We start from the raw sequence: 10,754 nt of genomic DNA, 5'->3' as shown, positions 1-10,754 counted from the left end.
AGCATTTTGCATGAATATGAAGGTGGGTTGCTAAATGCGGCAGTGGTGCGTCGGGGCAGGTGACCGTCGGGATGCCTAGAATGGACTGGACGCCCAGCAAATGCCCTGCGCTAAGCAGGGGGGAGGCAAGCTGGGGGGGGTGTCTGCTCAGTTTTTTGATCTCCGCATGGAAACTTGGAAAGTTTGTGTGGGAGATGTGAATAGCGTGTATTTTTCTGTGCAGAGGATGCTCGACGGGGAAAACGAAACATTTTAAGTTCCGCGTAAATGGTGAAATGCTAAGGCAAGTAGAGGAGCGTGCATCCTGCGGCGCGACGTTTTCGAAAAACGGATCGAGACCGTGCAAGACCGGGAAGCGCTGCCGGAGCGGGCGGCGGGTGCTCCGTGGCGAGCAGGGAAGGGAGAACCGCGGGGAGCAGCGCGAGGAGCTGCGAGGAGGGATCGACCGCGGGGCGCGTCTGGCGGAAGACGCGAGCGCGGGGCGAACGCGTGGCGAAGCCCGGCGGACGAGCAGGCGGCCCGCGCGAAGCCGGTTGCTCCGCCCAGGGGGCGGGCCGGGGCGGGCCGTTGGCGCCCCTAGCGACGCCGCGCGCGCCCCTAGCGACGCCAGTCTCGCCGCCATGGAGCCGCCCGCCCGGGCGCCGCGGCAGCCGGACCCGGACCCGGCCTGGGCGCGCTCCGCCCGGCGGCGCCTGGCCGCGCAGCTGCGGGACGGCGGCCGCGCGGAGCCGCGGGAGGTGGAGGCGCTGCTGGCCGAGCTGCTGGCCGTCTTCCGGGCCGCGCTGCGGGGCGGCGGGCGGCGCGCCTGGCTGCGGCTGCTGGAGGCGCTGCGGCTGAGCGCGCCCTTCCGCGGGCTGCTCTCGGGGCGCGCGCCGCTGGCCCCCCACCTGCGCGCCCTGCTGGGCCAGGCCTGCGGCAGCCGCGCGCTGCTGGCCGACCTGGGCGTGGCGGCGGCCCTGCGGCGGGCCTTCCCGCGCGAGTGCGCCCTGCTGCCCGCCGACCCCCGCGCCGCCTGGCCCCGCGCCCTGACGGCCGAGGCCCGGCGGCTGCCCGCCCGCCCCGGGCCGGCCTTCGCGGCGCTGCCCTGCCCCTTCCGCGCCCGCCGCGCCTCGCCCGCCGCGCGCCCGCGCCCCGTCTCCCTGCAGGAGCTGCAGCGGTGCCTCGGGGCGGTGGGCGGCCGGCTGGCCCGCCAGGAAGCGCCGTGGGCCGGCGGCCTGGGCCTGCTGCCCCTGGCCCTGGCCGCCGCGCTGCCCGTGGACTGCGCCTGCGCCGAGCCCGGCAGCGCCGCCCGGTAAGCGCGCCCCGGGGACCCGGCCCGCCCGCTCGCCGCGCCGCGCCTCCGCTGACCGCGCCCTCCCGCCGCAGGTCCTCCCTGGAGTCCGCCGCGGGGGGCCCCGGCCAGGCCCTCCCGGCGGCGGCGGCGGCCGCGGCCGGGGAAGCCCCGATGACCGGGCTCCAGGCAGCCGAAGCCCTCGCCCGGAGGCGCCACTCGGGGGAGATTCGGTTCCTGTACCTGAACGTTGCCTCGAACCGGCATTTCAGGTACCTCGCCGGGCCAAGGCGGCCGCCCCCTTCTCCTTGCTGCGGGGGGAGCTTTCGGGTGGGTCAGCGCCTGCCCGGCGGGCGGTTCCTCTAGGGCGGGCTGGTGGGCCGCCCAGTCTCTCCAGCCCGGGGCAGCTGGCCACCGTTGCCCTGCCCTGCCCTGCCCGGGGGCCTCTTCCAGTTCGGAGTTCTGTCCCGGTGGGGACTCTGTGGCGAAGGAACCCGGCTTGCGTCTTCCTTTGGAAAGCCTCCTTTCTCGTAACCTACTGTGCCATCGGGGCGGGCAGCACCTTAATCTTTTGAGCGAGCTTGGCACCATACGCAGAACCCGACAGGCTTCTCAGAGAGGGCTGGAAAGGCCGGGGCGAGGGGGCAGCCCTGCCTGCGAAGAGAGGAAAAGGGAAGGCGATGAGAAAGCTGCTTTTCTGGCCTGACTCGGTGCTTTCTCCAACCCGGGCTGCAGGCCTTACGACCTAGTGGCCGTCCCCAAGCATCTGGTCAACCCCCAGCACTACGTCTTCTCGCCCTTTGGGGTGCTCTGTGTGCATCCTGAGGAGGGCTCCGAGGCTCTTTCCCTGGGCGACTGGCATCGGGAGGCCATGCTGTGGCAGCTGATGCAGTGCATTCCCTTCTTCCGACTTTTCTTGGTCCACAAAGCCTTCACTCGGTAAGCGTGGTGGTTACTGGGGAGGGATTAGGAAGCGCCCCTTCTACTGCCTTGGGGGGCACGTTGAAGGTTGCTGTGGAAAAACAGAAGAGCCCAGAGGAAGGTGGCTCAGCCTACGCTTTGTATTTCTCTTCTGAGGTGGTGCTTTAACGTCAAGCATTTGCAATATTTGAAGCGCCGAGAGAAGCTGAGCGTGCAGTTGCTTCAAGCGGTGCCTCATTTTGGAGCAGCTCTTCTTCACATATTCAGGTTCGAACGCCGAAAGGGCTGTGAGACGGTCCAGTGCACTTCTTCCTCTGCTCTTTCTCGGCCTCACAGATGCTTCCCATCTCTCCTTTGTAGACTCTTACAGGAGCTGGAAGCCGTTCACTGGCTGCCGATAGACAGCTGCAAATGTTACAACTTCCTTGAACTACGACGGGTCCTGGCCCAAGAGAACAGCAATGCAGAAGGGCTCCTGCGCAGGTTCCTGTCCCTCTGCTGCTCCATCCTGGAGCTGGTGAGCCTTGGCAGGAGCGTGGCTGGCGTTTGTGCAAGGGGAGGTGTGCTCCAGCAGGACTGGGGAGAGAGAAAGGCCCAAGCGGCTGAGGCTCTGCATGGGAAAGGCCCCCTTCTGTCGGAGCCGTTCTCAAGAGGAGGTTGGATTAAATGACAAGAACCGAGAAAATAAGTCTCATTTTGACTCTTGCTACAGTTCACGTTGTTGGAGATGCAGCCTGGTCAATGGTTGTGAATTGATGCGGGGAACATACCTGCATGCCTTCCAGTGAGGCAGTTTAGTTTAATTTACTTAACTTTATTAGGTTTGTAATGACTACCCACTCCAGAAGACTGCAAGGGATTGAGAATGAGAAAGTACTCCGTGCCAAATGACAAGATGGCACACGAAAAGCCCTTAGGTGGCTCCCTAGATTTACTGAGAGTAATATGGTCAAGTTGTGCTTAAGCTCTTTCACGCGCACCGCTTTCACTCTCACGTAATCACTGAACCCTCACTGAGCAACCGATTGAGGGTTAAAGCACAACCGACAGGTTCCAAAAGAGAGAGGTTTTACTCGATGTGTTGATGTGTCGTGGCACGTTTGAAAGCTTCCATCTTAAATAATAGCGCTCAGGCAGTCTGTGCTTGGTGAATTTGCTTTTGTGGAGGTTCACTGCGCAGCGGGGAACGTTCTGTTCTGTCCAGTCTTCCGCACGTTGGGTTTTCTGAACTTGAGAGAAATCTAGGAAGAAAGTGGTCGCTCAATGGCTGGTTAATTATACAGGCAGGCCCCTGTGCTTAACTGTTGCAGGTATTCCAGGCTGAGTCTGCTGAGGTGAACAGTCCCTGGAATAGTAAAGGGATCCAGCTTATAATAGTTTTACTTACGCTCGCAGGTGCGGGATGACACCTACAAGATGGTCCAGAGGCTGCAAGCAGAGGTGCAAGGCTGCAGGTTGTGCATCGCAAAAGAGTCTCTGTACCAGCAGCGGATGCAGTATGAGAGGCTGCGGCACCGCTTGCGAGTGGCTGAATCCTGGCTGCAGAGACTGGGGGCCCTGGCCCTGCTGGTGAACTTCCTCATTTGCCAGGCCCTTGTCTCTGTGATGCATGAAGAAGTCACCAACTTCGTCAATCACACCATGCAGGTTCGGCCTCAAGAAAGGAGACGCTGCGTGGAGGGGAGGGGGAATTGGTGGTCAGGCCACAGTTTGTGGGGAGAAAGAGATGGAATTAAGCTTCCTGTTGCAGGAATCAGTCTCAGTCTTTGGCTTCCAGAACCGAAGGATGTCTACATTTTCATCTGTCTCTTGGCCTCTTCCCGTGCAGGCTGATGGCTCTGTTCGGAAAGCGGTCCTTCGGGTGCAGCTGGTGTTCAGTGTGGACAATGCGCTTGTGCTGTTTCCATCCAGTGGGGAGCTAGAAGACTGCCTCCTGGGAGCTTTGCGTACCGTGGTGGAGTCAGTCCTGGAGGTGGGCTGGAGCTCTCCCTCCTTTCTGGTTCAGCATGTCCTGCATGTCCCCAGTTGCCAAGCAGGACTGCCGGGGGGCGGGTCTGGGATGAGGCTGTGGGTCCTGACATGAATTGGCCGCAGTCCACAACTTTCCTGGCTTTCTGTTTCCTGCAGACGACGCGGGTTAAAAGTGAGAAGGCGGAAGCTCAAGCGTGCCCCAGAACCCGGACGTGGGAAGTAGAGCAACCTCCGTCCCAACCAGGCGGTGAGCCAAAAAGCCTGTGGAAGCTGACCTGGCAGGCAGCACTGTCTGGATCAGTGGGGCTCTGGCCAGGGGTGGGAGTAGAGATACCTGGGATACAGGCCTTCACCAGCATTGTGACGTCCTGTTCGGCTCTGCAGGGACCAGGCATGCTGGCTTCTCCGGTTGCCCCACAGCGCTGGTGCCTGCACTGGGTTGGCTAGATTCTGCTATCCTTTTCAATCCTTTGCATTCCATGTTTGTAAGCATTTTTTTTTAGCTGCCTCGTACAACATGTGCGTTTTTAATAAATAAATTAGTAACTTGTTCCTTCCTTTTTCTCCTTAAAGCCGCCAACGTGGCCGGCACAGCTGATGCCGGCGATCAGATCTCCAAGTTGCATGAGCAGCTCCACCAGTTGTCCGTGATGGTGCTGTGTGGTGACAAAGCTCAGCTGGTGCATCAGTTGGACCTGAAGGCATTTAGTGGACTGCGGGTGGTGGGTCACCGGCTGCGGGGCGAGTACCCCTTGCTGTCTCGCGAGCAGCTGGAGAAGGACCTGCAATCAGACAGCATCATCCAACAGGCTATGGCCAAACAGCGCGAACTCTTCACGGTGAGTGTAATCTGAGGGCACCTCGTCCGTTCATTGGTGTTCAAGCTTGTCTCTTCACCGAATTCGGCAATATTTTCCTTCGGTGGTTTGAGAAATTTGGGAGCTTGACAAGTTGAAGGGATAGGACTCTCAGGTTCCATGTCCCAGCCACTTCAGACAGGAAGGACAACCTAAAAGCAACTCTCTGTAAAGAAAGGTTAGTGGAAGGAACAAGCCCATTAGATTAGACTCAGGACCAGAAGTGAGAGCTGCAGAAGATACGCTGCACCACTGGAATTCAGAAACAGCTGAATTTGGTCCTCAAAGAAAGGCTCTGAGCCTGCAGGAGAAATAAAAGTGAAAGAATGGAACCCAGGCAGGGTGGTAGATCCTGAAGGCAGAAGAGAAGCAACTCTGTCCCAAAGAAAATGAAGAGAAGATTCCCGATAATCAGCGACTCACTGCTATGAGGAATCAGAATCCAGTCCATTGGCTTGCGAAGAGAACTGGCTGCCAAAAACGCACTTCCAAGACGTATCAGGGATACTGACACATTAACCTGCGTGGGGATGAATGATGTTGTAGAGAACATCTATGATTCTATTTTTGTGGATTCTGAAGACCTACAGATTGGGCTCAGGCCCTACTCATCCATTCTTGCAGCCCAGGGGAATAGACTAGAAAGGCAAGAAAGTGAAAAAGTGGCTCTGCTGGTTGTGTGAGTGGGAGACATTTTTGATTTCTGGGGCTCGGAATCCTAGAGTTGGAAGAAACTCTTAGCCCTGCAAGTGTCAGGTTCAGCCCAAAGAACACGAGACAGTACAGGTCTAGTTCGATAGCATTTATTAGCGTTCACCTACAAGACAGAAATCCCACCAGACTGAATCTAAACTCCCCAAGCCAGCAAGCAAACACTGCGAATTCCTTAGGGAGGTGCCAGCCTCATCCTCTTCACCGTCCCACACTCTTTCTGGGGGCTAAGGAAATGCTTACCTCCCTGAGCGCGGCCTTTGCCAAACCATTCCATCACAGCAAGGTAGTCTAGAGTAGCTCCATCTTTATTGTAAGGTGATGTTAACAGAACCTCGCAAGACGGAAAGTATTACTCCCCTCCTCTCCTTTTACTCTCTGGAAAACTAGGGAGGGTCCCTTCTGAGATGTTTCCCACGCCCTCCCCCCTTCTGTGGGCCTTTTACAGGCTGGTTGTCCTGTCTGCGGCGCTCCCTCCTGCTTGATGTAGGGTCTACTAGAATGTCTCTGACAGGTGACCAGCCTTTGTTGGAAGATCTCTAATAAAAGAGAACTCACAACGTCACATGCCAGTCTGTTCACAGAATTATGGAATTCTAGACTTGGAAGGGGCCACAGGGATAATCTAATCTAACCTGCAGCATGCAGGAAAAGTAACATCATCCATGATGAGTAACTTTTCAGCTGGCATCTGATGACTTACATCCTTGGGAGGTTTTTCTTGTTTTCTAGCCTGAGCCTCTTGCCGCTTTAGCCTGTTGATTCTGGTTCTGCCCTGTGGGGCAGTAGGGAATACGTCCTCTCCCTGTTCTGTGTGATAGCCCCTCCCCTCACTCCTTTCTGCAGACTAAACCTGCCGAGATCCTTTAACCATTTCTCATAGGGTCGATTCCCCTGTCCTCCAGCCTTCTGGGCCATGACCAGTTCACCGGGAGCTCTCAAAGATTACCAAGATTGGCTGGTGTGGGTCTTCCGGGCTGCGTGGCCGTGTTCTGGAAGTTTTCAGGAAACAAAACTTCCAGAACACGGCCGCACAGCCCGGAAGACCCACACCAGCCATCGTATGCCGGCCGTGAAAGCCTTTGACAATACATTACCAAGATTGGTTCTGCAGCAATCTCCGCTGATTTTTTTCAGTATCATGGGATGTAATCCATTTAGTCTTGGAGGAAAAAAAATGTTTAAAACATCCTTGCTATGTTAAAAACAAAAATAAATAATATCACAAAATGAATACCTACATATAACATCAGAATAAAAAGTAAAAGGTGGTACAGTAGGCAAATAACAATGGGACGTTGCTAGAAAAGCTCAGTTTTTAACAAGCTTCTGAAGACCATTAAGGAGGGGGCAAGCCTGCTCTCCATGGGGAGATTGTTTCACAGCACTGCCACTGTAGAGCAAAGCTTTGTAGCTTGATCTCCCCTCACCTCCCAAAGGCAGAGAAAGCAACAAGTTTCTCCCTGAGTGCTCTAGCAGGTCAGGCTGAGATAGGTTGGAGAAGGTTAGGGTCCGGGTCCAGCACCTCCTTGCGAAGCCACAGAGGGTTTATAGATTAAAACTAGCACTTTAAATTGTACCCAGAACCAAACTGGTATCCAGCACAGGGCTTGAGGTATCATGGAATCGTAGGATCGGAAGGGACTTGGAGGTCTTCTAGTCAGTCCAACCTCCTGCCCAAGGCAGGAGACCTCATACCATCTCGGATAAATGGTTGTCCAATCTATCAGTGTTACACGCTCCCAGCATTGGAACCTATTAAAACACAGGCTGGACCAGCAGTAATTTCTAAGTAGGCTTTAAAGGCAGCCCCGCGTAAAGCAGGTTGCAGTAGTCTATCTGGGTGTTAATGATCCTGCTGCACCAGGCAATGCCACGATGGGTTCCCCCCGCTGTTAATGAGTCCAGAGTTTCCCCAAATTGCAAACCTGCTCCTTCACAGGTGGCGCTTGCCCTCCAGGATAACGTTGGCGTAGACGGAGAGCCCCGCCGAGCAAACAGGAACTCTGTCTTGCTTGGATTTAGCTTCGGCCTGAGTTCTCCCACCCAGCCCCTTGCAGTCTCTAAGCACCGAGTTAGAATATCATCCCCTCAGCAGTCCAGGGTGGCAATATACAGTTGGGTATCATCAGCATACTGATGATGATGCACCCTAAACTCAGATGACTAGCATTTTCAGATAAATTTAAAGAGCGGGGGAGAGAGGACTGGACCCTGTGGTACCCCATATGTTGGCCACTGGATTGACCTCTCATCCACAGAACAGACTGTCCACTGAGGAAGGACTGAAACCATGCAGAACGGCATCTCCAATCCGCAACCCTTGCAAATGATCCATTAAAATACCGTGGTTGATGGGCTCTTATTTCAATTAGCTAATAACTGTCCTAAGCTGCAGTTTATCTTTCCCCCACTGGCATAACAATGACTGCCTGGGGTTCCATCTTTCTTCTGAGAAAAAACATGCAAAATGGGAATTCTGCTTTTTCACCATCGGTTAGGGTCCCTCTCTGTAAAGCTTCCACTCATTCATTAATATCTTACCTCCAGATACTACAGAGAATAAATTTGAACCAGATTTATTAAGCCATTGTAGACCCAACAATACTGTACAATTTTTGTCCAGGATCCAACCTTCCCATTTTAGAGAAGGCTGTTGAGAAGGTTGTGCAACAGCTTCAGAGGATCCGAGATGTATCGGGTTACATGGACACCTTTCAGTTGGGTTTCAGGCCTGGGGTGCAGGAGTGAAACAGCATTGATCACATTTCTGGATGATCTCTGAAGTGAGTGGAATTGGGCTTGTGTATCCGTCCTTGTTCTTAACGTCTCAGCAGCCTTCGGTATCATTGACCGTGGTATCCTGGACTGAACCCTTTACAGGGTTCCATAGGGTTTGGTATTTTCTCTGCTCCTGTTTAATGTTCATAGGAAGCCACCGGGTGAACTCGTTTACCGCCATGGTATGAGGTATCATCAGTGTGTTTATGATACTCAGCTATGCATCTCTGCCCTTGGCAAATTAAGTGATGCTGTCAAGGTCCCGTCTCGGTGTCTGGAGGCTGTGGAGTTTTGGATGGGGAGCAACAGGCTTCGGCTCATCCTTGGCAAGACCAAGTGGCTTTGGATCTTGGGACCTTCTGATTTAACAGATTTACTGTCTCTTGTTCTGGATAGGATGGCACTGCCCCAAACAGACCCTGTACAAAACCTGGGAGCCCTCCTGGACTCATGACTCCTGTTTGAAGAGCAGCTGGCAATCATGGCCAGGAGGGCCTTTGCACAACTTTGTGCCAGTTGTGCCCATTCCTGGATCAGGAGGTCGTACTCTTGGTCCCTCGGGCCTTTTAATTACTGTAATGTATTCTATATGGGGCTGCCCTTGAAGAGCATTCAGAAGCTGCAGCTGGTGCAAAATGCAGCTGCATGGGCAGTTATGTGTGCTCCTCGTTCAGTGCACATTACACTTGTGCTCTGTGAACTGCGTAGTTGCCAGTCTGCTCCAGGGTTCAATTCCAGGTCTGCTAATGACCTATAAGGCCCTACGTGGCGTGGGACCAGGTTATTTAAGGGACCACTTCTCCCTGGTTACATCTACCCATCCCATCAGGTCTGGAAGGAGAGGCCTGCTCTGGGTCCCCACCACTAAGGAATGTAATCTGACCCGGGAGGAGAGCCTTTTCTCTTGTGGCACCCACCCTGTGGAACATCCTCCTCCCAGAGATTAGATTGGCCCTGACCTTTCTGGCCTTTCAGAAGGCCCTGAAGACGTATGTGGCTTTGTCATCGAGTGGGGGGATCTGGGTGTAATGTACAGTCTGTTCAGTAGTTACATTGAATGCTGTGAATGCTTTGTATCTCAGCCGCTGATTGTTGTGTGTGTGTGTGTTTTAATGGTTTTTACATGATTTTGCTTTATCTGCATTTTATTTTCCTTATTTTGGGGGGGAGGTGTGATTTTAACTGTTGTGAGCTGCCCAGAGTCATGTATGTGAGATGGGCAGCTATATGAATGGAATGAATGAATAAGTAAATAAAGAAGATTGCTGTCATGTTCCTCTTTAGCCTTCTCTTTTTTATGCTAAATATGCCCAGCTCGTTTAACCCGTCCTCATGGGATTCAGCCTTCAAGCCCTTCACCATCTTTGTCACTCCTCCTACTCTGTACTCAGTGTTGTTTTTGCATTGTGGTGACCAGAACTGGACACAGTATTCCGGATGTGGTCTGACCAGTGCAGCATGGAGCAGGACTGTCACTCCTCGTGAGCTTGATGCTACGCTTCTGTCGATGTAGCCCCAAACTGCATTGGCTCGTGCTTAATCTGTGGCCTGCCAAGATGCCCAGATCCTTCTTGCAAGTGCTGCTGACGAGCCAGGGACCACCTGTCTTGTACCTGCGCATCTGTCTTCTCCTACCTAGGGGCAGGACCCTGCGTTTCTCACCACCGAACTGCATTTTGTTGGGTGGGGCCCAGTGTTTAAGTCTGTCTAGATCCTTTTGAACCTTGAGCCTGTTTCTGAGGCGTTAGCAATCCCCCCCCAGCTTTATGTCATCTGCAAATTGTTGAGCATCCCTTCTGTTCCCTCATCAAATTAGTAAGATGAGCTTTAGCTTTTAGCATAGGAAAGTAGATATGATTTAAGAGGAATGAGAGAGACATGGTGGGATGAGTCCCATGGCTCAAATACTGCAATTGCAATGCAACTTGTTTGGAAGGAAAAGAAGCAGTAGAAAAGGAGAAGGAATTGGTGTTAGAAATAAATGAAGGAATACCCATGTTAGTGTTATTGGTGTCAACTGTTGTCCTCCCAAACCAGTAGATGTGGACGATGCCTTCCAAAAGCAAATCAGATATCCTGATATTTCTTGGGAGACGAGCTCTGCCAAGCACGGTCCTTCCAGGAAATTCCTAGAATCATAGATGAATGGGTTAAAAAGGACTTTGGAGTTCATGTAGTATCTCTTCCTAATTCAGGAATCCACCAGCCCAGCCCCTCCAACAGATTGCCATCAACTTTTTGTT

General features: G+C 54.0%; 1 protein-coding gene across 5 annotated transcripts in view; it reads left to right on the top strand.

The window, feature by feature from the left end:
- The first annotated feature begins 144 nt into the window (after positions 1–144).
- The window catches only part of DNHD1 (dynein heavy chain domain 1), a 100,662-nt gene continuing 90,052 nt past the window's right edge, over positions 145–10,754 (top strand). For 4 of the 5 annotated variants that reach the window (XM_088140306.1, XM_088140303.1, XM_088140304.1 and 1 more), the window contains exons 1-9: positions 145–1,291; positions 1,366–1,542; positions 2,006–2,209; positions 2,348–2,458; positions 2,552–2,708; positions 3,587–3,838; positions 4,020–4,163; positions 4,319–4,409; positions 4,736–5,001. In XM_088140306.1, the coding sequence (XP_087996432.1) occupies positions 276–1,291; positions 1,366–1,542; positions 2,006–2,209; positions 2,348–2,458; positions 2,552–2,708; positions 3,587–3,838; positions 4,020–4,163; positions 4,319–4,409; positions 4,736–5,001 (2,418 nt within the window). In that variant the 5' untranslated portion in view covers positions 145–275. The remainder of the gene's footprint in view (positions 1,292–1,365; positions 1,543–2,005; positions 2,210–2,347; positions 2,459–2,551; positions 2,709–3,586; positions 3,839–4,019; positions 4,164–4,318; positions 4,410–4,735; positions 5,002–10,754) is intronic. The other variant, XM_088140305.1, reaches the window with a different exon arrangement.

This window comes from Python bivittatus, unplaced genomic scaffold (assembly GCF_059951505.1).
Source record: "Python bivittatus isolate LINGU-HERP-01145 unplaced genomic scaffold, Pbiv_v1 ctg000340_np1212, whole genome shotgun sequence".
NCBI classification, from domain to species: domain Eukaryota; kingdom Metazoa; phylum Chordata; class Lepidosauria; order Squamata; family Pythonidae; genus Python; species Python bivittatus.
This window is presented reverse-complemented; position numbering and strand designations above follow the sequence as displayed.